This window comes from Zea mays, chromosome 9, assembly GCF_902167145.1.
Source record: "Zea mays cultivar B73 chromosome 9, Zm-B73-REFERENCE-NAM-5.0, whole genome shotgun sequence".
NCBI lineage: Eukaryota > Viridiplantae > Streptophyta > Magnoliopsida > Poales > Poaceae > Zea > Zea mays.
Genome location: NC_050104.1, coordinates 81,954,969 through 81,980,306, shown reverse-complemented (window position 1 = coordinate 81,980,306; position 25,338 = coordinate 81,954,969). Strand labels below are relative to the sequence as shown.

Below are 25,338 nucleotides of genomic sequence, written 5' to 3'. Positions count from 1 at the left end.
TCAGGCGTCTCTCCCTGCCACCTACTGGGCAGAGGCCCTTCATACTGCCACTCATCTCCTCAACCGTCTTCCCTCGAAGGCGGTGAGCCACCCTACACCTCACTTTGCCCTGTACGGCACAACCCCTTCCTACGACCACCTGCGCGTGTTCGGCTGTGCCTGCTACCCTAACATTTTCGCTACTGCCCCCAACAAGCTTTCTCCTGGCTCCACTCGCTGCCTATTCCTCGGCTACTCCCCTGACCACAAGGGGTATCGGTGCCTGGACCTCACCTCCCACCGCATCATCATCTCTCGTCATGTCGTCTTCGACGAAGATGTGTTTGAAAGGGAAATGTGCCCTTGGGCCATTTCTAAGTATTTTGGTGATTTAGTGTCCAACACAAGTGCCTAAGTGTAAAATGGTGGACAAAGTACAAATCAAGGATAAAGGTATGTTTCTCAGACTTAGTACATTGTTTTAAAGACTAATGTGTTGTGTCTAAGTGCTGGAAACAGGAAAAATCCAATTGAAAATGTCTTGGCTCAAGCAGCCAAGAATCTGCTCAGTCTGGGAGCACCGGACTGTCCGGTGCGCCAGGCTGGTTCGAGCGAAGTGGCCGCTCTCGGGAATTCACCGGCGACGTACGGCTATAATTCACCGGACTGTCCGGTGTGCACCGGACTGTCCGATGAGCCAACGGTCGGTCGGGCCAACGGTCGGCCGCGCGATCTGCGCGGGACACGTGGCCGAGCCAACGGCTAGAAGAGGGCACCGGACTGTCCGGTGTGCACTAGACATGTCCGGTGCGCCAACGGCTCTCTAGCTGCCAACGGTCGGTTGCGCCGTTTAAGGAAAGAAATCGGGCACCGGATAGTGTCCGGTGTGCACCGGACTGTCCGGTGCGCCAGGCGACAGAAGGCAAGAATTGCCTTCCTGGAATGTTCTCAACGGCTTCTAGCTACCTTGGGGCTATAAAAGGGACCCCTAGGCGCATGGAGGAGAACACCAAGCAATCTTAGAGCATTCTTGATCGTCCACACTCAGTCTTTGCGCATTCGTTTGTCATTCTCAGTGATTCGAGCTCCGTTCTAGTAAGAACTTTGAGATAGTCTTTTGAGCTCGATTCTTGGCCGTGTGTGTGCACATTTTGCTGTGGATTTGTGTGTGTTGCTTCCCTCCCTTACTCCGTGTTTCTTTGTGAACTTCAAGTGTAAGGGCGAGAGACTCCAAGTTGTGGAGATTCCTCGCAAAAGGGAATGAGAAAAAGCAAGCAAAACACCGTGGTATTCAAGTGGGTCTTTGGACCGCTTGAGAGGGGTTGATTGCAACCCTCGTCCGTTGGGACGCCACAACGTGGAGTAGGCAAGCGTTGGTCTTGGCCGAACCACGGGATAACCACCGTGCCATCTCTGTGATTGATTTATTGTGGTTATTGTGTTTTGACTCCTCTCTAGCCACTTGGCAATTATTGTGCTAACGATTAACCAAGTTTTGTGGCTTAAGTTTTCAAGTTTCACAGGATCACCTATTCACCCCCCCCTCTAGGTGCTCTCAATTGGTATCAGAGCCGTTCTCTTCAAGAAAGGGACTAACCGCCCGAAGAGATGGATCCTAAGGGCAAGGGGATGGTGATCAACGATAAGGAGAAGGAATCCTTCGTCAACGAGCCCAAAGATGACAAGCCTACCGACTCAGGCTCGGGCCACAAGCGAAAAGATGGGAAGAAGAAGAAGACAAGACGCATCAAGGAGATCGTCTACTACGACGACAGCGACGAGTCCTCTTCTTCCCAAAAGGACAACGACGACTACGACAGACGAAAGACGGTTAACTCAAACTTTTCTTTCGATTATTCGTGCATTCCGCATAGCTCAAATGCTCATTTGCTCCCCATTCCACTTGGCAAGCCCCCTCACTTTGATGGAGAGGACTAAGGATTTTGGAGCCACAAAATGCGTACTCACCTGTTTTCTCTCCATCCAAGCATTTGGGAGATTGTGGAAAGTGGAATGAAATTTGATAGCTTGGATAGCTCTTTGTTTATTAATGAACAGATTCATAAAAATGCACAAGCTACTACTGTGTTGCTAGCCTCTTTGTGCAGAGACGAGTATCACAAGGTGAGCGGCTTGGACAATGCCAAGCAGATCTGGGACACCCTCAAGATCTCTCATGAGGGGAACGACGTCACCTTGCTCACCAAGATGGAGTTGGTAGAGGGAGAGCTTGGAAGATTCGCAATGATAAGGGGCGAGGAGCCAACCCAAACATACAACCGGCTCAAGACCCTTATCAACAAGATAAGGAGCTATGGAAGCACGCGATGGACGGACCACGACGTCGTCCGCCTAATGCTAAGGTCCTTTACCGTTCTTGATCCTCATTTGGTGAATAATATTCGTGAGAATCCCAGGTACACCAAAATGTCGCCCGAAGAAGTCCTTGGAAAATTTGTAAGCGGGCGAATGATGATCAAGGAGGCGAGGTACGTGGACGACGCGTTGAATGGTCCAATCCATGAGCCTCAACCCATTGCTCTCAAGGCAACAAGGAGCAAGGAGGCGCTACCTAGCAAGGTGGCGCAAATTGAGGCAGCCGGACTTAATGATGAAGAGATGGCCCTCATCATCAAAAGATTCAAGACGGCGCTAAAGGATCGCAAGGGACAGTCAAGCAAGACCAAGACCAAGGGAAAGCGCTCATGCTTCAAATGCGGTAAGCTTGGTCATTTCATTGCTAACTGTCCCAACAATGATAGTGATCAGGAACAAGGGAACAAGAGGGAGAAGAAGAAGAACTATAAAAAGGCAAAAGGCGAGGCGCATCTAGGCAAGGAGTGGGATTCGGATTGCTCCTCTTCCGACTCCGACAATGAGGGACTCGCCGCCACCGCCTTCAACAAATCAGCCCTCTTCCCCAACGAGCGTCACACATGCCTTATGGCAAGGGAGAAGAAGGTATGTACTCGAAACTCTACTTATGCTTCTTCAAGTGAGGACGAATCTAGTGATGAGGATGAAATAGATTATTCATGTTTGTTTAAGGGCCTAGATAGAACCAAGGTAGACAAAATTAATGAATTGATTGATGCCTTGAATGATAAGAATATGCTTTTAGAAAAGCAAGAGGATTTGTTGTATGAAGAACATGATAAATTTGTAGAAGCACAAAAATCTCATGCTCTAGAAGTTAAAAGAAATGAAATGCTTTCTTGTGAATTATCTTCTTGCCATGAGACAATTTCTAACTTAAGGAGCATTAATGATAATTTGAATGCTAAGTTAGAAATAGCTAGTAAGTCAACATCTTGTGTAGAAATGGTTGCAACTTGTAATAGGTGTAAAGATTTTGACATTGATGCTTGTAGTGAACACCTAGTTTCAATTTCCAAACTTAATGATGAATTGGCTAGTCTTAATGCTCAACTTAAGACTAGCAAGAGTAATTTTGATAAGCTAAAATTTGCAAGGGATGCCTACACGATTGGTAGACACCCCTCAATTAAGGATGGGCTTGGCTTCAAGAGGGAAGCCAAGAACTTGACAAGCCATAAGGCTCCCATATCCGCCAAGGAGAAAGGGAAGGCCCCTATGGCTAGTAGTGTGCAAAAGAACCATGCCTTTATGTATCATGATAGGAGACAATCTAGAAATGCGTATAGGAGTTGTAATGCATATGATGTCTTTGACTCTCATGCCATGTTTGCTTCTAGTTCTTCCTATATGCATGGTAGAAATATGTCTAGGAGAAGTGCTATTCATCATGTGCCTAGAAAGAATATTATTCATGCTCCTAGGAAAGTAATGAATGAACCTTCTACAATTTATCGTGCTTTAAATGCTTCCTTTGCTATTTGTAGAAAGGATAGGAAAATAGTTGCTAGGAAGTTAGGGGCAAAATGCAAGGGAGACAAAACTTGCATTTGGGTCCCTAAGGATATTTGCACTAACCTTGTAGGACCCAACATGAGTTGGGTACCTAAGACCCAAGCCTAAATTTGCCTTGCAGGTTTATGCATCCGGGGGTTCAAGCTGGATTATCGACAGCGGATGCACAAACCATAAGACGGGGGAGAAGAAGATGTTCACCTCCTACGTCAAAAACAAAGATTCCCAAGATTCAATAATATTTGGTGATGGAAATCAAGGCAAGGTAAAAGGGTTAGATAAAATTGCAATCTCAAATGAGCACTCTATCTCTAATGTGTTTTTAGTAGAGTCTCTTGGATATAATTTGTTATTTGTTAGTCAATTATGCAATATGGGATATAATTGTCTATTTACAAATGTAGATGTGTCTGTCTTTAGAAGAAGTGATGGTTCACTAGCTTTTAAGGGTGTATTAGACGACAAACTTTATTTAGTTGATTTTGCAAAAGAGGAGGCCGGTCTAGATGCATGCTTAATTGCTAAGACTAGCATGGGCTGGCTGTGGCATCGCCGCTTAGCACATGTGGGGATGAAGAACCTTCACAAACTTCTAAAGGGAGAACACGTGATAGGTTTGACTAACGTGCAATTCGAAAAAGATAGACCTTGTGCAGCTTGTCAAGCAGGTAAACAAGTGGGAGGAGCGCATCACAGCAAGAATGTGATGACCACTTCAAGACCCCTGGAGCTACTACATATGGATCTCTTCGGACCCGTCGCCTATCTAAGCATAGGAGGAAGTAAGTATGGTCTAGTTATTGTTGATGACTTTTCCCGCTTCACTTGGGTATACTTCTTGCAGGATAAATCTGAAACCCAAGGGACCCTCAAGCGCTTCCTCAGGAGAGCTCAAAATGAGTTTGAGCTCAAGGTGAAGAAGATAAGGAGCGACAACGGGTCCGAGTTCAAGAACCTTCAAGTGGAGGAGTTCCTTGAGGAGGAAGGGATCAAGCACGAGTTCTCCGCTCCCTACACACCACAGCAAAATGGTGTGGTTGAGAGGAAGAACAGGACGCTAATCGATATGGCGAGGACGATGCTTGGAGAATTCAAGACCCCCGAGCGTTTCTGGTCGGAAGCCGTGAACACGGCTTGCCACGCCATCAACAGGGTCTACCTTCACCGCCTCCTCAAGAAGACGTCGTATGAGCTTCTAACCGGTAACAAACCCAATGTATCTTACTTTCGTGTATTTGGGAGCAAATGCTACATTCTAGTGAAGAAGGGTAGAAATTCTAAGTTTGCTCCCAAAGTTGTAGAAGGGTTTTTGTTAGGATATGATTCAAATACAAAGGCGTATAGGGTCTTCAACAAATCATCGGGTTTGGTTGAAGCCTCTAGCGACGTTGTATTTGATGAGACTAATGGCTCTCCAAGAGAGCAAGTTGTTGATCTTGATGATGTAGATGAAGAAGATGTTCCGACGGCTGCTATACGAACCATGGTGATTGGAGATATACGACCACAGGACCAAAAGGAGCAAGATCAACCTTCTTCCTCAACAATGGTGCATCCCCCAACTCAAGATGATGAACAGGAAGGCAGTTATGGAGGGGGAGCACAAGATGATCAAGTTATGGAGGAAGAAGCACAACCGGCACCTCCAACACAAGTTCGAGCGATGATTCAAAGGGATCATCCCGTTGACCAAATTCTGGGTGATATTAGCAAGGGAGTAACTACTCGATCTCGATTAGTTAATTTTTGTGAGGATTACTCCTTTGTCTCTTCTATTGAGCCTTTCAGGGTAGAAGAGGCCTTGCTAGATCCGGACTGGGTATTGGCCATGCAAGAGGAGCTCAACAACTTCAAGAGGAATGAAGTTTGGACACTGGTGCCTCATCCTAAGCAAAATGTTGTGGGAACCAAGTGGGTGTTCCGCAACAAACAAGACGAGCACGGAGTGGTGACGAGAAACAAGGCTCGACTTGTGGCAAAAGGTTATGCCCAAGTCGCAGGTTTGGACTTTGAGGAGACTTTTGCTCCTGTGGCTAGGCTAGAGTCCATTCGTATTTTGCTAGCATATGCCGCTCACCATTCTTTCAGGTTGTTCCAAATGGATGTGAAGAGCGCTTTCCTCAACGGGCCAATCAAGGAGGAGGTGTACGTGGAGCAACCCCCTGGCTTCGAGGATGAACGATACCCCGACCACGTGTGTAAGCTCTCTAAGGCGCTCTATGGACTTAAGCAAGCCCCAAGAGCATGGTATGAATGCCTTAGAGACTTTTTAATTGCAAATGCTTTCAAAGTTGGGAAAGCCGATCCAACTCTTTTCACTAAGACTTGTGATGGTGATCTTTTTGTGTGCCAAATTTATGTCGATGACATAATATTTGGTTCTACTAATAAAAAGTCTTGTGAAGAGTTTAGCAGGGTGATGACGCAGAAATTCGAGATGTCAATGATGGGTGAGTTGAACTACTTCCTTGGGTTCCAAGTGAAGCAACTCAAGGACGGCACCTTCATCTCTCAAACAAAGTACACGCAAGACTTGCTGAAGCGGTTTGGGATGAAGGATGCCAAGCCCGCAAAGACTCCGATGGGGACCGACGGACACACCGACCTCAACAAAGGTGGTAAGTCCGTTGATCAAAAGGCATACCGGTCAATGATAGGGTCGTTACTTTACTTATGTGCTAGTAGACCGGATATTATGCTTAGCGTATGCATGTGTGCTAGATTTCAATCCGATCCTAAGGAGTGTCACTTAGTAGCACTGAAGCGAATCCTTAGATATTTAGTTGCTACGCCTTGCTTCGGGCTCTGGTATCCAAAGGGGTCTACCTTTGACTTGATTGGATATTCAGATTCCGACTATGCTGGATGTAAGGTCGATAGGAAGAGTACATCGGGGACGTGCCAATTCTTAGGAAGGTCCCTGGTGTCATGGAACTCTAAGAAACAAACTTCCGTTGCCCTATCCACTGCTGAGGCCGAGTACGTTGCCGCAGGACAGTGTTGCGCGCAACTACTTTGGATGAGGCAAACCCTCAGGGACTTTGGCTACAATCTGAGCAAAGTCCCACTCCTATGTGATAATGAGAGTCCTATCCGCATGGCGGAAAATCCTGTTGAACACAGCCGCACAAAGCACATTGACATCCGGCATCACTTTTTGAGAGACCACCAGCAAAAGGGAGATATCGAAGTGTTTCATGTTAGCACCGAGAACCAGCTAGCCGATATCTTCACTAAGCCTCTAGATGAGAAGACCTTTTGCAGGTTGCGTAGTGAGCTAAATGTCTTAGATTCGCGGAACCTGGATTGATTTATAGCATACATGTGTTTATGCCTTTGATCATGTTTCTTATGCATTTTGTTGCTTATTGTGGTGCTCAAGTTGTACAAACACTCCCTGGACCTCACAAGTCCTTTTTGCAAGTGATGCACATATTTAGGGGGAGCTGTACTACAACTTGACCCTTTGAGACTAACCATGTACTTGAGTTTGGTTGTTATAGTCTCAAAGGAGAATTGAAAGGGAAATGGTGGACTTGGACCATGCAAGACTTCCACTGCACTCCGATGAAAAGAGTAACTTTTCCAAGTTCATCTTTATACTCTTATTGCCTATTTGCTCTTAGTTGAAGATTTTGGTGAGGCAATGGGGTTAAAGGGCCAAGATTGATCCCGTTTTGGTGTTTGATGCCAAAGGGGGAGAAAATAAAGGGCCAAAGCAATAGATGGATCAGCTACCACTTGAGAAATTTTGAAAATAGTAGATTAGAGCTTTTGGTTTGGCAAAACTTTTTTAGTGTCTCTTATGTCAAAAGTTGGCCTCTTGTGGGGAGAAGTGTTGATTATGGGAAAAAGGGGGAGTTTTTGAAATTCTTGATCAAAGTTCTTTGGAAAACCTCTCTTCATGTCTCTACAAGTGGATTTGACTTAGAGATAGGAATTTGAGTTTGATTTGCAAAAACAAACCAAGTGGTGGCATAGAGTGATCTATATATGTCAAATTTGATTCAAAACAACTTTGAGTTCTTAGTTAAATTGATTTTATACTTGTTCTACTTGCTTTATATTGTGTTGGCATAAATCACCAAAAAGGGGGAGATTGAAAGGGAAATGTGCCCTTGGGCCATTTCTAAGTATTTTGGTGATTTAGTGTCCAACACAAGTGCCTAAGTGTAAAATGGTGGACAAAGTACAAATCAAGGATAAAGGTATGTTTCTCAGACTTAGTACATTGTTTTAAAGACTAATGTGTTGTGTCTAAGTGCTGGAAATAGGAAAAATCCAATTGAAAATGTCTTGGCTCAAGCAGCCAAGAATCTGCTCAGTCTGGGAGCACCGGACTATCCGGTGGTGCACCGGACAGTGTCCGGTGGTGCACCGGACAGTGTCCGGTGCGCCAGGCTGGTTCGAGCGAAGTGGCCGCTCTCGGGAATTCATCGGCGACGTACGACTATAATTCACCGGACTGTCCGGTGAGCCAACGGTCGGTCGGGCCAACGGTCGGCCGCGCGATCTGCGCGGGACACGTGGCCGAGCCAACGGCTAGAAGAGGGCACCGGACTGTCCGGTGTGCACCGGACATGTCCGGTGCGCCAACGGCTCTCTGGCTGCCAACGGTCGGCTGCGCCGTTTAAGGAAAGAAATCGGGCACCGGACAGTGTCCGATGTGCACCGGACTGTCCGGTGCGCCAGGCGACAGAAGGCAAGAATTGCCTTCCTGGAATGTTCTCAACAGCTTCTAGCTACCTTGGGGCTATAAAAGGGACCCCTAGGCGCATGGAGGAGAACACCAAGCAACCTTAGAGCATTCTTGATCATCCACACTCAGTCTTTGCGCATTCGTTTGTCATTCTCAGTGATTCGAGCTCCGTTCTAGTAAGAACTTTGAGATAGTCTTTTGAGCTCGATTCTTGGCCGTGTGTGTGTGCACATTTTGCTGTGGATTTGTGTGTGTTGCTTCCCTCCCTTACTCCGTGTTTCTTTGTGAACTTCAAGTGTAAGGGCGAGAGACTCCAAGTTGTGGAGATTCCTCGCAAAAGGGATTGAGAAAAAGCAAGCAAAACACTGTGGTATTCAAGTGGGTCTTTGGACCGCTTGAGAGGGGTTGATTGCAACCCTCGTCCGTTGGGACGCCACAACGTGGAGTAGGCAAGCGTTGGTCTTGGCCGAACCACGGGAAAACCACCGTGCCATCTCTATGATTGATTTATTGTGGTTATTGTGTTTTGACTCCTCTCTAGCCACTTGGCAATTATTGTGCTAACGATTAACCAAGTTTTGTGGCTTAAGTTTTCAAGTTTCACAGGATCACCTATTCACCCCCCCATCTAGGTGCTCTCAGTGTTTCCCCTTGCCGGCTCCACCCCACCCACCGATCTAAACTCACTCCTCGAGTCTGATCCGGTTCCCCTCCCACCCCCGGCGCCCCGCCTTGCGCCGTTACCCGTACCTCGTGCGGCCACGACGCCTCCACTCGCGCCCACTCCCACGCCACGCGCGGCCCCGTCGATCACGCCTGCGCCACGCGCGGCCCCGACGACCGCGCCTGCGCCACGCGCGGCCCCGACGACCCCGCCTGCGCCACGCGCGGCCTCGTCGATCACGCCTGCGCCCCGCGCGGCCCCGATGACCCCGCCTGCGCCACGCGCGGCCCTGTCGACCCCAACTCGCTTCGTCGACCCCTCGCTCGTCTACCACCGTCGCAGCCATGCCGCCACCTCGGCGCCTGCCGACTCGGGCCCGTCGACGAGCACGGCCCGCTTTGCCGACCCTGCCGTCGTCTATCACCGCCGCGAGCCGGCCACACCTGCCGCTCCCGACGTTCCGGCGGCCTGCCCCGAGTCGTCAGTGTACCACCCGGTCGCCATCCACCGCGACCCTGGGCACGTCCACCCGATGGTGACTCGGCGCGCCGCTGGCGTTCTTCGCCCCGTCGACCGGCTGATCCTGGCAGCGAATACGACCTGCACTCCTCCGGACGCATCCCCTGTGCCCTCCTCCGTTCGCGCTGCCCTCGCCGACCCACATTGGCGTCGTGCTATGGAGGAGGAGTACGCGGCCCTCTTGGCCAACCACACCTGGGACCTGGTGCCGCGTCCACCAGGCACCAACGTGGTCACCGGCAAGTGGCTATTTCGCCACAAGCTGACCTCAGACGGCTCCCTCGACCGCTACAAGGCCCGTTGGGTCCTTCGGGGCTTCACCCAGCGCCCCGGAGTGGACTACGACGAGACCTTCAGCCCCGTCGTCAAGTTCGCCACTGTTCGCACCGTCCTCTCCCTCGCCCTCTCCCGCGACTGGGCGATCCACCAGCTCGACGTCAAGAATGCCTTCCTCCATGGCACTCTGACGGAGACTGTCTACTGCACCCAGCCCACCGGCTTTGTCGACGCTGACCGTCCGGATCTGGTCTGTCGGCTGAACCGGTCCCTATACGGCCTCAAGCAGGCGCCCCGGGCATGGTACAGTCGCTTCGCCTCCTACCTGGCCTCCATCGGCTTCGTCGAGGCCAAGTCGGACACGTCCCTGTTCATCTACCGGCGCGGCGACGACACCGTCTACCTCCTGCTCTACGTCGATGACATTGTGCTCACGACATCCACCGCCGACCTTCTTCACCGCACGATCGTCGCCCTTCAGCGGGAATTCGCCATGAAGGACCTGGGGCCCCTACACCACTTCCTCGGCATCACCGCCGAACGCCGGCCTCAGGGTCTCTTCCTCCACCAGCGCCAGTACGCCATCGACATCCTGGAGCGGGCTGGCATGTCTGACTGCAAGCCTTGCTCCACGCCTGTCGACACCCAGGCGAAGCTCTCTGAGGACGAGGGGCCTCCGGTCGCCGACGCGACGTCCTACCGGAGCCTGACCGGCGCGCTCCAGTACCTCACCTTCTCCAGGCCCGACATCGCATACGCCGTCCAGCAGGTGTGTCTGCATATGCACACCCCGCGGGAGCCCCATCTCACCGCGCTCAAGCGGATTCTACGCTACCTCCGTGGCTCCCTCGACTACGGCCTCCTCCTCCGACCATCCCCGACGTCGGAGCTCGTGGTCTACACCGATGCTGACTGGGCTGGCTGTCCCGACACGCGCCGGTCCACCTCCGGTTACGCCGTGTTCCTGGGCGCCAACCTCGTCTCTTGGGCCGCCAAGCGTCAGCCCGTCGTCTCTCGCTCCAGCGCTGAGGCCGAGTACCGTGCCGTGGCCAACGGCGTGGCAGAGGCCTCCTGGCTGCGCCAGCTCCTCCACGAGCTCCACAGTCCCCTCCAGCGCGCCACCCTCGTCTACTGCGACAACGTCAGCGCGGTCTACCTCTCCACCAACCCCGTGCAACATCAGCGCACGAAACACGTGGAGATCGACCTGCACTTCGTCCGCGAACGTGTCGCTGCCGGTGATGTTCGGGTTCTCAGCGTCCCCACCACGCTGCAGTTCGCTGACATCTTCACCAAGGGGTTACCGTCGAGTGTATTTTTAGACTTTCGATCCAGTCTCAACATCTGTACAGGATAGAGTTGTGACTGCGGGGGGTGTTAGAATACCCGTTTAGGGTTTGGGGTCTTCCTCGTGTAATGACCATCTCACTCCTCTGTAATGGGCCTGGCCCAGTTCACTCAGTCTATTAATATATCACCCAACCCCTGTTAGGGTTAGGGGTTCACATTCCAATAGTTTCTAATATCTATAAAACCGAAGTTTTTTAAAACCGAAAAACCGAACAGAAATTTCAAAAAAACTGAATGCCCAGCCCTATAAAAATCTGTGAGATAAAATTTCTATAAAAATCTACACCACCTGTACAAGATAGGTAAGAGGAGAGAATTTTTTTTCTCTTCTATCTGGATTCTCAGGCTGTCTCCAGCAACGTCATCTATATCTATCCTTTATATTCGTACTTTACAGTCTCATCTAAAAGATTTTATCATCTATATCTCTTTCCTCTCCAACAATGTCCTTTAAATCACGTCATCTATACTCAAATATCTATATTAGAGATATTTTTTATTTTTATTTTTTGTACATACATATTTTTCATACTCTCAAATATATTGTACATATTTTAGTTTTGCTAAATCAGTTATTTAAAGTATTCAAATAGATAGAGGACCGTTTAGAGAAACTCTATATATAGAGAATCCAGTAGCGTCCTCTAAATTTAGAGGACCGTTTAGAGGACGTTGCTAGAGAGCGTAGAGAACCGTTTGGTCCTCTATATTTAGAGTATAGGAGGTTTAAGGCTGTCTCCAGCAACGTCCTCTATATCAATCCTCTATATCCGTCTTTTACAATCTTCTCTAAAAGATTTCATCATCTATATCTACTTCCTCTCCAACAACGTTCTTTAAATCACATCATCTATACGCAAATACCTAGAGTAGAGACATTTTTTATTTTTTTACATACGTATTTGTCATACTCTTAAATATATTATACATATTTTAGTTTTGCTAAACCGGTTATTTAAAGTATTCAAATAAATAGAGGACCGTTTAGAGAAACTCTATATATAGAGAATCCAGCAGAGTCCTCTAAATTTAGAGGACCGTTTAGAGAACGCTGCTGGAGAGCGTAGAGAACTGTTTGGTCCTCTATATTTAGAATACAGGAGGCTTTAGGGGCTCTTGTTGGAGCCAGGTAGGGGCTCTTGTTAGCCAGCCTCAGAATCTGAATGTATCAAACCCTGGCTTAGGTTCTGTTTGGACAGTGCGATTGTTTCTAATTCATGTCAGACTACGCAGCCAAACGCTATAAACCATCAAATGTTTCTCCCACGTCACGTTTCTCACGCTCTCAACTTTTTTGACCGTGACTCGACAAACCAGTCCGGGCTAGTTTTGCTGGACTTCCGTTTCTTCTCTCCTGTACTATACTGTTTCTTTTTTACTGTACCGCAGCGCTTGAACAGTTCACAAGTTTTAACGTATTACCGATAGAGTAGATTCACAGCAAAAATAAAAAAATAAAAAATACTATGCCTATTGCCGGATACACAATACAGTAACAGAGCTCTAAACTGATCTAACCTTCAGTTTTTTTCAGTTTGACAATAACCTCTCTAGGTAATAGAGGCTGCTAAATGCCACTACCAATTTCCAGTCGCTGAAAATGCCATAACATAAGCTACATCCCACAACTCCCCAAAAAAATTACAGCACGGCAGCTCAGCTAGAGCAGCAGCCACCCTTCTTCACTGCCGAGACGTCATCCTTTATGTTTATCTTCTCGCCCCTGCCAGGCCCAGATGCTGCATCTTCACCTGCTTCAACGGCTCTCTTGTCCACAATACGGTAGATCTGAGCTAGGACTTCTGCAAATGCATTCTCAACGTTGGTCGACTCAAGCGCAGAGGTCTCCATGAAGTACAACGATTCCCTCTCTGCGAATGCTTTTCCTTCGTCGGTTTGAACTGCTACAAGATGGCGGAGATCAGATTTGTTGCCAACCAGCATAACAACTATATTGGGGTCTGTGTGGTCTCTCAGCTCCTTCAGCCAACGCTCAACGTTCTCAAAGGTTGAGTGGCGAGTGACGTCATATACAAGCAACGCCCCAACAGCGCCTCGGTAATACGCACTAGTGATTGCACGGTATCTGCAGTGATATTGAACTGCAGTGAGATAAGTAAACCAAATGGAGAGAATTCTGAATTGCAAGGAAATTCAGTTCCATTAACGCTGATAAAAGAACATTAAGACAACTGACCAAGCAAGTCAACAAACAAATATGTGCACCCTACCGCATTATTCAAAACTTTGCTCATCTGCAACAGTCTTGTCCTAAACTTTGGTCAGGTACTCAGGTTGTCTGTTCAGAGAGAGTGCTGGTGTTTTCCTTATCTAAAGGTCTGGGCGACAGATTCCCTTTATTTTGGACGCATGGTGGACAGGGAACCCAAGCTGTGTAAATAATTGAAAAGAACTTAGGATAATTTGCTAAATGATATATTAAAATAATCAAGCACCAATGAGACAATGGCAATTACTCCACTTGAGATGGGAAGTATAGAATTCACTCCTAACAGCAACAACAGTGCTACAGCGGTACAGCCAAAACAAAAAGTAATAACGAACTCCACTTAAGCACAAGGATACCATTAGATCACTGTCACTTTATTATACAGAATGCTAACAAAAAAAACAATAAGTCAACTTTCTTACAAAAAAAAAACAATAGTGATAGATGTAGCACTCAACAAAAAGCATTACTAGCTCATCGACCATCCACTAGGTCATCATGTTGTTAAATGGAATTCATTGCATCAAATTGCTTGTGTTGTAGTGGGATATTGGTGGAAGGAACAGCATAAGAGTTAAGACAGCAGACAACTACATGCAGGTTATTATAGTCAATAAGCCCTAGTCTCATATAAAATCACTAATCAGGAAGTACCAACCACTGTTAAATATTCCCTCCGTTCTTTTTTATTTGTCGCGTTTTAGTTCAAAAATGAACTAGCCGGCGACAAATATTCGAGAACGGAGGTAGTAATACAATTCTTGACTACGATTAGCCATTGTTGTTTGAATAGACCCTTGTTTTCATTGCTACATGCAAAGCTGCAGACTTTCTATGTGCACCTGTCAGATCCTGTACAATTCGTGCTAAGGCGGGTTCCAGCCCAGGGCACTACCAACCCCTGACACACGGACGCTACCGACCACCACGGTTCCAGTGCGGGTCGGTTGGACCGTCTGGTCGGTGGTGCTGCCATCCACCTTAACAAGTTGGTACCTGTGTTGGGACCGAACCGGTCGGTACTCGGTAACGTCCGCCTTTAGTAACATGGTGTGTTCTGATTGATATATGCCTGCGTCAAGTCAGCTAGCTATTTTTTAACCATTTGAATTGAAAAAAACTTGAAATTTAATCTATAATTAGATTGTATTTATGATTTTTTGTTTTAATGTTTAAGTTATGTAGTTTCATGTATCTATTATTATTATGCTTGAGCCATGTAATTTTAAATTGTTGTCTCAAATTATGTTATTTCATTTACTTAATTATGTAAACAAATGTATTTGAACTAGAGTAAATCACAATGTTTCATTTCAACTAAAAAACTATAGAAGAAAAGTTGATGTGGCGATGAGGTGGATGTAGATTGATGGTAAAGGATGTTGCCATAGAGTGGTAGATAAGGGCGAACAATGGTCGGTATAGATTGGTCGATAGCTGATGTGCCGATAGATAACCCAGAAGGGCTGGAACCAACCCAAGACTCTAGTGCTTCAATATGAACAAGTCACATGCAGCAGTGCACAATGTTAACCACAGGCGTCTAGGGCTGGACAAAATACTCGTGGCTCGTCAGCTCGCTCGGCTCGTGGTCGGCTCGGCTCATTTCAATTTTGTCACTAGTTGAGCTAGCATCTCAGCTCGATTTGTTAACGAGCTAGCTCGTTAGCTCGAATGAGCTAGCATTTGTCAGCAAAACAAGCCTCCACTTGTGTTGGCTTGATTTCTAGCCCTAGTTCTTCCATGATCACAAGTGTCAAATCACTTCGATGTACTTTGCATGGACTCCTCATTTGTGCTAATTAGTTTTTGTTGCATTAACAAAATGCCACCAAAATTGCTCTACAAAGTTGTCTAGACTTCTTACACAGAACCCACCTGCCCCTTAGAATCCCCATCACACCCAAGCTTGAAAAATCTAGTTCCATGGCACATAAATACAACAAAAACCTAGAAAGGTGCTCAGACATTATTGTAAAGTCCATTAGTTTAAGCAATTAGTATATCTTTGTTTTGCCTTAATCAATTCAGCCATTCTTCAAAGATTAGGTGTTATTTTGGCAGCCTTTTCTATTGGAGTTTTGTCTTAAATAATTATGTCACTAACAAGCACTAGTTAATACAAATTGTGGCAGGTCATTTCCTTAACACTCTTGAAGAAGAAAATTTATCGATAATACAAGGTGCTGGTGCATCACATCTTGAAGCATCATTTTTTGTAAACAATTGAGACAGTAATATAGATGACATGGATACATGATCAGCATATAAAACAAAGAATCACTGCAAGTATGTAAACAAATGACAAAAAATCCCAATCACAATGATTGGTCCCAATCATAGACATGTCCATCTAAATAACTGGCAGAACAAGCTAACAAGAAGTTTACAAAATGGTGGAATGAAGAAAAGAAAAATGGAGTGAAGACTCTTCACTCCTCAGAAATTCAGTGCAGTAGAACAAGACGAATAGCCAAACTTATGGGCTAAGTGTAAGAGTGCAAAAATCAATTTCATAAGCATCAGTTCTAATTTGAGGTGACCATGTTCGATAAACCTGTTTTTGACATAAATACCTATTTATAGCAGGGTCCAAGACGATTAAATTTTAGAAAACAATAAGTGTACAAAATATAGCTATATATTGCATTGTGTGCATTTTACGGTTTTGACTACTAAATTAACTGAACTGGGCAGGAAGTCTGCATGCAAACAAGAGAAAGGAAAAATGGCCGATCTGCTCCTCCCAGGCTAAATGATCAACGTGAGTCAAAACAAAGAAACCTACTAACCTTCAGAAAGTCTTATTCAGTCCACGCCACCTGCTGCACTGCTGCGTACTCGAAACCAAGCTCCAGGCAGTATAAAAAAACGTTTGTGCAATAGAAGAATATCCTATCATCGTCATCCTACAACTCTAGTCAACAATAGGATGCCTGCATGCTGATTCGCGTGTTCCAGTATCGGATCCTGAAATGAAAATGCACCAAACCCTACAAATGGTAATCAACAGCAGCACGCAACGCAATTCGGCAGCGAGATCCAAAGCGAGAGCCCAATCTTAACGGTGACAACGAGGATACGCACGCTAGCAGCAGCCGAACCGAGACGCAAATCAGATCTACTACCAGCTGCCGCGGCAGCGGCGGGGAGAGAAGAGAGGCGAGACGAGCTGGAGCGAGCTGAAACGAAACGTACCGTTCCTGGCCGGCGGTGTCCCAAATCTGGGCCTTGACGACCTTGCCGTCGACCTGGAGAGAGCGGGTGGCGAACTCGACGCCGATGGTGGACTTGGACTCGAGGCTGAACTCGTTGCGCGTGAAGCGTGAGAGCAAGTTGGACTTGCCGACGCCGGAGTCGCCGATCAGGACCACCTTGAAGAGGTAATCGTAATCGTCCTCGGCCCGGTAGCCTGCCGCCATTGCTACGCGCCCCTCCGGGGCCCTCTGCCCTTGTCGTGGCGATCTGGTTTTGGGGCGAGAGAGAGCAGTGGGGGGGGGGGGGGGGGGGGGGGGGGGGGGGGGGGGAAGGAAGAGGAGGGGAAAACAGGAAAGGAAGGGGGACACGGCCGCACGGGAACGACAGCAAGCGCGGCGGGTGGGGGATTTTGGTTAGTTTGGTTTCCGTTTTCACCGCGTGGGCCGCGGCACTGTGGCAATGATAGCAGTAACCGAGCCGACGCGACGGCTTAAAAAAATGGAAAACGCGTTCTTGCTCTAGCTGGAAAAAAATCAGGTAGCTCTCAGCTGCAGACGGGTTTAGTGAACAGGAAAATGAAAGATATCCAATCCCCTGCTATTTAAATAGTAAGAGGATTCTTTCCCATAGATTTTCTTTACATCTCGTTTGAATCCTTAGAATTGCATTCTATTTTAATAATAATAATTTAGGCATATATCAATTAAGCTAATTTGATTTTATACAAAATATATTTATATACTATTATTAGCAAGATGCCAGATATATTTATGTAATACATTTTTACTATAGAAATGTGAATCAAAGAGCGTCATATAAGTTGCAGAGTAGAAACAAATTCTACTGTACATAAAATCATTTCTCATCCTCTACCTCATGAATTTGATATAGGCTTATATACGAACTTTAGAAAGTGGTGGAATGTCAAATTCCAAGCTAAGTAGGTTACTTTATTAAGTAAATTCCAATTTCTCCAAAATGAATGGATCCAAACGCCCTGTTATTTCTTTCTTTGTCCATTAAATCAGCTCTAAAAGTGACTAAACTAAACTGATATAGTATATGAGCTCCTTCTATATACATTGTGTACATTTAAAACTTTAATAAAGACTTTAGTGGGGCTCTATGGACTCCACAATGGTAGGGGAGGCTCATGCCATGCCCGCCCCACCGTTGTCTCCGTCTCTGTTGCCCCCACTCTTGTGTTTGAGAGTTGTGGCGAAATCCCTCCATGAATGAGGCAATTTAGCAATAATGCCACAAACTTATCGAATAGGTTGATCTTTAGCTGATCAAGCTCGTTTGTCATGCATTGTATCTCATGAAACTGCTCGACTACAGATTTTCAATCAGTCATCTTGTAGTCATGATACTGCTCCATGATGTACAGTCGCTCCAACATTTGTGTTGTCATATTCGGCTTCTATAACGTTCTATAACTCTTTAGCGTTTGTATAATGTTGGGGATCTTCTTCTCCGCCGAAGGTCCTCAAGGCAACATCTTCGGCAAAGTGATACAGAGGTCCTCTTTTCATCTATTGAAGGTTCTTAAGACGAAGTCCTTGCGTAGAAGCAATATTGCCAAATGCCAAAGCTACCATCAGCTTCGGTTCAAGTCAAGCAGAAGAAGAAAAGACCAGATAGACCTTAGTATTTTAGGATGTCTGTAGATAAATGTTAAGGGTCATGAATGTAATTTTACCGGGCAGCGTCTCGTGCCTATAAATAGGTGAACAGTAATACCGTACTGTTCACGCTAGATGGTAATCACTCTCTCGCGTCTTCACCTTCGAGCAAGCTGAAGGTATCAATGTAATATTAATACTATTAATATTCATACATGTTTTATGAAATGCAAATATGTATGAATTAATGATATGCAGTTACTGTCTTCATCCTTTTGCATTCACATTTACATATTAAATAATGAAGGTATGTCCTTCTTGACCTTCGTCAGATGAGCATTATACTCATATGGAAATAATGTTTCGGAAGACGAAGGTCCATAATAATTAACAATTGTGTTGCCTTGTTCTTGATCTACAACATTTGAGAACAAGTGACCAACATTGGCGCCCAACTCCGGTGAACTCACTCCCACGACTGCGACAAATGGCTTCGCAAGGCAACCAAGCTGTGGCACCTTTGGCCACGAAGCTGGTGCTCCCGATCACATGCGGCTCAAGTTCTGAACCAGCCAACAAGAAGTAGAAGAAGGAAGCACAGAGAAGGGTACACCATGTTGGAATCCAAGGACCCTTCATCAAGTCCAAGTGGTCTCATATACCAATCACCTTCTCCCAGGAGGACCTTCAGCTCAAGGATTATCCTCACAATGATGCATTGGTTATATCTTGTGTCATCAAGGGGTTTCTGGTTCACAATGTCCTTGTAGACACAAGCAGTGCAGCAGATATCATCTTTGCAAAAGCTTTCAGGCAGATGCAGGGGCAGGATGACAAGATACATGATGCAACACACCCCCTCTGTGGCTTCAGAGAAAGGCAGATAGTGGCACTTGGCAAGATAACTATGCTGATTACCTTCGGTTATGTTCATAATACAAGAACAGAACAAGCTGTCTTTGATATTGTTGATATGGAGTATCCTTACAATGCAATCATTGGGCGAGGAACATTAAATGCTTTCAAAGCAATACTTCATCCAACATATCTATGCATGAAGATACCATCAGACCAAGGTCCCATAGCTGTCCATGGGAGTCAAGAGGCTGCTAGAAGGGCCGAAGGGAACTGGACAGATTTGAAGGCTATTCATAACATAGATGAAGCCGAAGCTCATCAGCAGTACAAGCACAAAAGAGATAAGGCTGTCTTAGCAGACCAACCAAAGCCCATGCTCCTATGTAGAGATGGTCAAACGGGCCGCCCGATCCGGCCCGGCCCGGGCCCGGTGAAGCCCGGCCAAAAACCGGGCCAGGCCTGCTAAGCCAGCGGGCTTAATTTTCTGTCCAAGCCCGGCCCGCAGCGGGCCTAAACGGGTCGGGCCGACCCGTTTAGCACGAAAAAACGGGCCAAAAAGCGGGCTAAACGGGCCGGTAAGCACGTTTTAGTGTAAAAAAACGGGCTTGACGGGCTTAGAGATAAACGGGCCGTGCCGGGCTAGCCCGTCGTGCCTAGTTTCCTGTCCAAGCCCGCCCGTTTATTCTACCGTGCCGGGCTCGGACCGGGCCCAAAATGCGGGCTTCGTGCCGGGCTCACGGGTCTCGTGCTTTTTGGCCATCTATACTCCTATGTGAGGACATTTTAACATCCAAGTGTTACCTAGGGTTTCTTCTTAGTACCCAACTGGTGACCATTATCACATGTACATCAAATTGAGCAAAAGACACCAACATTTAGGAGAAAAAGTTTAATTAAGTCTTTTTCATCTCAAGGATCATACCTTAACACATGTCATGCACCTCAAAGTGAGAAAAATGCACAAAACCTAAAATAACCCTAAGTAAGCCATTTAAGTGCAAAGGGGAAAATTTGTAAAAAGATTATGAAAAAGATAAAATCATGATGAGTATCAAATAACAAAGTTATAGTATATTAAATAAGCTACAAAATATAGTAAGGAAGTTTTATCAAAGGAGTTTTGCAAAATCCCCAAAGTAACCCTTTAAGTGGAAACTCAATGGGAAATTTAGAAAATTCAGAATATGAATTTTGACCTCTTCATAAAGTTCAGCCGTGTTCTCTGTTTTCCAAAACTCAAATCCACAAAGTCCAAATACCAAATTGGCGCCAAATTACCTTAGGCCCTTAGGCACGTCCTGGAAAAGTTTGGAGGCAAATCTCAGCCGTTTGACATGTTTTGACATGGTTTTGCCTCGGGACGCAGCAGTGAGACACTGACAACTTGATGACATGACAACTCACTGTACACGGCCGAAAACCCCTCTGCTCCCACATAAAAATGACAAAGCTTACATTAGGGAACAAATCTTACACGGCGATCTAGCCCCAAATTCGTGAAGATATGAAGCCTATCGGCGTTAGAACAGGAGCAGAAGCAATGTGCCACGTGCTCGACCGCGGCTGACGCGCCGGTGCACGCCAGCCCGCGCGCCCGCGCCGAGCCGTGCGCGCCCGCATACCCAAAACCACATAAAGCAATAGCATGTACTACCCAAAAATTCAGTGGTAAACATGGTATAAAGATAGTCAAACTAGGGTAACATGTTGGGTCCCATCAAAATTAACCTATGCAGATCATTATGATTAATAAGAACATGATTGGGTAAAAAAAAAGTGATCAAGGGCACAACTTGCCTGGGACTTGAGATTCCAGGTACCAACTTGCTCTTCAGGTGACTCGTGACCTTGCTGCTAGTCGTGGAAACACAAACAAACATGGTATAGGCAAATTAACATCACACCAAACATAAGAACAAACTGCATAATAATAATCTATACGTCGTAACGAGATCGTGGGTTCGAGAACCATTAAAATCGGAGTTACAGTTGAAAAGTTATGGTTTTTATGTGATCAGTTATGGGGACTATGTCTATGTTAATTAATAAATCATGTGAGAAATATATCCTTAAGAAAATATTAATTTAATTTTAACCTAAGTTATAACTTGTTAGAATCATATTTCTTTAGTTAGACTATAGTCATAGGTTGATTTACCATGTCACATTAACCTGGTTTAGAAAAGTAAATTTAATAAACATGTATTCAATTACTTATGCAAGCACTAACATAATTATTGTTATCACGTAGACAATATTAATGTGAGGCTAACGTAATTTGAACGGTGTAAATCGGAGTTACGGTGTAAAAGTTATGATTTTGTGAAGATTTCAAGGTTAGAAATAAAACAAATTAAGGGTATACTTTTAACATGTGGTTCATAACAAAATGAGGTCACTAGATGATGAACAACATTATTATGAATTTAATGCAACTGGAATGGATTAAAAAGGAGTTAAAATGAATTAGTTATGAATTAAACAAGGTTCTAGAATTATTTTTATATTAAAATCAGTATCTCTAATGTATTTTATAGTACTTAATACCCTGTGGACTAAGGATAATATTTCTAAAGAGTACAGGGGCTATTCTTAATAAAACATAACCCAATCGCAAGGTTCTTTGAACTGGTAGGACTGCGGGTCGTTTTCTGTAAAAAGTAAGGGTCTTTATGCCAAAAGACACAGTTGAAGGGGTATTGGTGATTCGTAGCCATCTGATCAAAAATCAAGGGCTGAGATCATAAGGCCGAAGGGGTACGAGTTAGATCTAATCCGGTGTGTTCATCGGAGATGGACGACCATAGTTAAAATGACTATGATCAATCGTCATCATTCGCCCCCCGATCAACGGCCAGAATGAGCCATCGCCGAAACGTCATCCTACATCTAATCACGATCGCGTAATCATGATCCGACAGCCATTCATGTTGTCGTACCTCCACCCTTCATCAAGGATCCGATGGCTCTCGAGCTTCTTCTCCCCCACCAACTGAGCAGAGGCGTCGCCGCCAGGCTCACACGGTGGAGTACGCGAGCGCAACGGCGATCAGCCAACCCCGAGCGACAAAACCAAATTGGATAGGGCTACACGATGCATGTGCTGTTGCGAACACGGGTGTAGGGTACTCATTGACAATCGTACCGCGATGACCCCTGCCCACGGAGTGCTACACAGCGGAGATGCCCGAGGGCCGGCGAGAAATTTCGGTGTGACAACATCACTAGTTATGATTTTCACCCCACTAGGACCCGGTCCAACATAGCATGCTCCGGCGACCCCCCTGTTCTCTTCTTGAGGCCATTAGCTTTCGAGAAGGCTCACGACGACCCGATGGGTTGAGAGGAGGGGCGTTGACCATATATATACGCGCGGTAGAGGTCTGAGGTGGCTGGTTTGCAACTCCCGCGGAAGTCGCGGAAGGGGAAAAACAACCCAACCACCCGCGCGGCCCCGGTGTCCGACGAACACGGAAGAAAAGTTCAGACGCGAACGCGAGATTGAGGATCGGTCTGACAGAGAGGTCCCACCAGTCGGTGACCGAATGAACGCGCACGCGGAGTGAGGGGGCTGGGGGCATGGGTCCCACATGTCGGGGATACAAGCACGAGAATGAGACACCCATCCGGGCCCTCATGTCAGTGACTGGGCGCGCGCGGTGTGTAGCGAGGTGGAAGCAGCGCAGTGGGCCACACGATGGAGTTTAGTGGCCCGTGGAATGGGCCAAGGGAAGGAAATTGGCCCAAGTGGGGGGGGGGTTCCAGTCTTTTTTCTTTTTCCTATTTTCTTTTTCCTTTCCAATTTGAAATATCCAAACCAATTTCAAATCCTTGTTTTGAATTTTGAATTTCAAATCCCCACATAGTCCTATTGTGATTACAAATCCTACTAAATTTAGTATTATTATTTATTCTCTTAACCATTATTTAATTCTAGGAGTAATAAATGATTATTACAATTTTCTTTCTCATCTTCTATTTTCTATTCCCTTTTTTATTTACAAATTTCAAATTCAAATCCAACATAAAATTTAAGAATTCAAATTTTAATACATACTCAAAATCAATTATGATGCAATAGATATATATTTATTTTAATTAATTTATTTGTTTGGTAGATGTTTGAAATATGAAACACACTCATATTGTTTTTTCTTTTTAGAAAAATGGCGTTTTGAATGTGGGATAAAAATTAAAAGTTACTTCAATAATAAATATTCATTATCTAATTATTTTGAAAGAAGGTACTGTGTATTTCCATTTAACGGTTTCTTGATTGTTTTAAGAGTATGTATAATTTATGAGGAGAACAAATCAACGGCGTATCTCACCTTACTATTTTATTTCTTTATTTATTTTTTCTACAAATTTTGGGCTTTACACTGTCGATTTCCGACATTGTGGTTGCGAGTTCATCAACTTCGGCTTAGGCGGTATCTTCGGTATCGACAGGCATAGCTGCTTTTTACACGGAAGCTAGGGCAGTGTCTGCTCAATAGCTTGCATCACATTTATCATCCGCCGTTTCTTCTGCTCCGGCCTTCTCCTCCGCAGACGGAGCAGTTTCCTTTCATTGCAAAAGGCTAGTCAGATCTAACCTTAGAGGACTTAGCAGTGCAAATGGTATGGATTCTGTCATTACCTTCAGAATTTTTGAAACTTCAGCAGCAGAGGGTGGAGGGCCCATAGTCTTCTCTGGCACATCTTGTACCTTTGTATCCGTAGAAGATATCCTAATGAGTTTTCGCTTCTTGGGAGCCGAATCCTTCGGCTCCGAAAGAGTCTTCTGTTTGTTCGAAGCCTTCTAGTCCTCCTTGATAGATCGGGTAGCTTTCCTACCTAGAATACTGACAACCCTTTTTCTTTTGACCCCTCCAGCCCCTTCGTCAAGCCTTTCATAGTCAGGATACTCAAAGCTAAGAGCATCCATAACACGGTTCAACCTTCGTTTCGGTCAGGAGCCAAAGGTAGCAGTCATCAACTGGTCTTCCTTCTTTGTATAGTCCCCAAGAATCTCATTGCACATTGTTTCTATCAATTCTAGCCATTCAGTGCATGGCTCTTTAAATGACTTCTGAAATTTTAAGCAGTAAGGGAGTCAGACAAGTTTATACTTTTTCCCTTCTTCCTTCTTCTTTGGCATTCCCCATCTGCTAGAGGTTGGGAAAGTTCTGTTTGCCAATTATTCCTGCACTAAATCCCTAGTGCCAATATGCCCAGCCACCACCCTGAATTCTACTTCGGTCAGTTGGCATGGAGAGCCGAGCTGCATGTTGCATAATGGTCTCATCACCATTACTCATAAGCTTCTCTCTTTTCTTCTCGTCATCTTTGACATAAAACCACTCATTTGTCCAGCTAGTACGCCATTTGGTGCGGTATCCAATTACAGGGGCCTTCGTATCTTTTCGATATGCAAAATTATAGCACCCAAAATTTTTGTGCACACCATCGGCTTTGGCCTTCGTCTGATAGTGTAGTTCGTGCACTCGGCAGAACCCTTCGGCATTGACACTTTTACCTTGGCTTCAGAGAGCCCATATGTAAATGCTAAGCCTAACAATAGCATTTGGGGTCAGCTGGTGGAGATATATCTCAAATCTTTTCAAAACTTCCCCTATCATATCGTACAGGGGGAACCGAAGCCCCGCCCTGAAGAAGCTCTTAAACACAACAACCTCATCGTCCTTTGGCTCTGGAATTACTTCTTCCCCAGCAAAGCGAATCAATCCATCTTCATTTTCTCCAAAGTAGCCCAGCTTCTTCATCACAACCAAGTCCTCTGCCATTATGGTGGATCTTCCAAATTAAATGTGGCTAGGTTTTGTTAGGCTCAGAATGTTGTTGTCCTCTTCACTTTGGTTGTCACTTTCGCCTTTGGCCACAGCCTGTTCAGCTTCGGCATTGGAGGCACCTTCGGCAGTAGCTTCTTCTGGCACAACCAGACCTGATCGTCTCATCACTTCTGATATCGGTGTTGTTTCAGTTACTTCGGTCTCGTCTCCCTCATGGGACAACCTAGCAGTGGATCTTACTCTGGCCATTTCAG

General features: G+C 45.8%; 1 protein-coding gene across 1 annotated transcript; it reads right to left on the bottom strand.

Moving 5' to 3' along the window:
- Positions 1-12,876: 12,876 nt before the first annotated feature.
- On the bottom strand, positions 12,877-17,096 carry LOC100283582 (uncharacterized). The gene is made up of 2 exons (NM_001369294.1): positions 16,807-17,096; positions 12,877-13,464 (listed from the first exon to the last, which is right to left on the bottom strand). The coding sequence occupies exons 1-2, from the start codon at positions 17,028-17,030 to the stop codon at positions 13,035-13,037; spliced, it is 654 nt and encodes a 217-aa protein (NP_001356223.1). The 5' UTR covers positions 17,031-17,096; the 3' UTR covers positions 12,877-13,034.
- Positions 17,097-25,338: the final 8,242 nt, after the last annotated feature.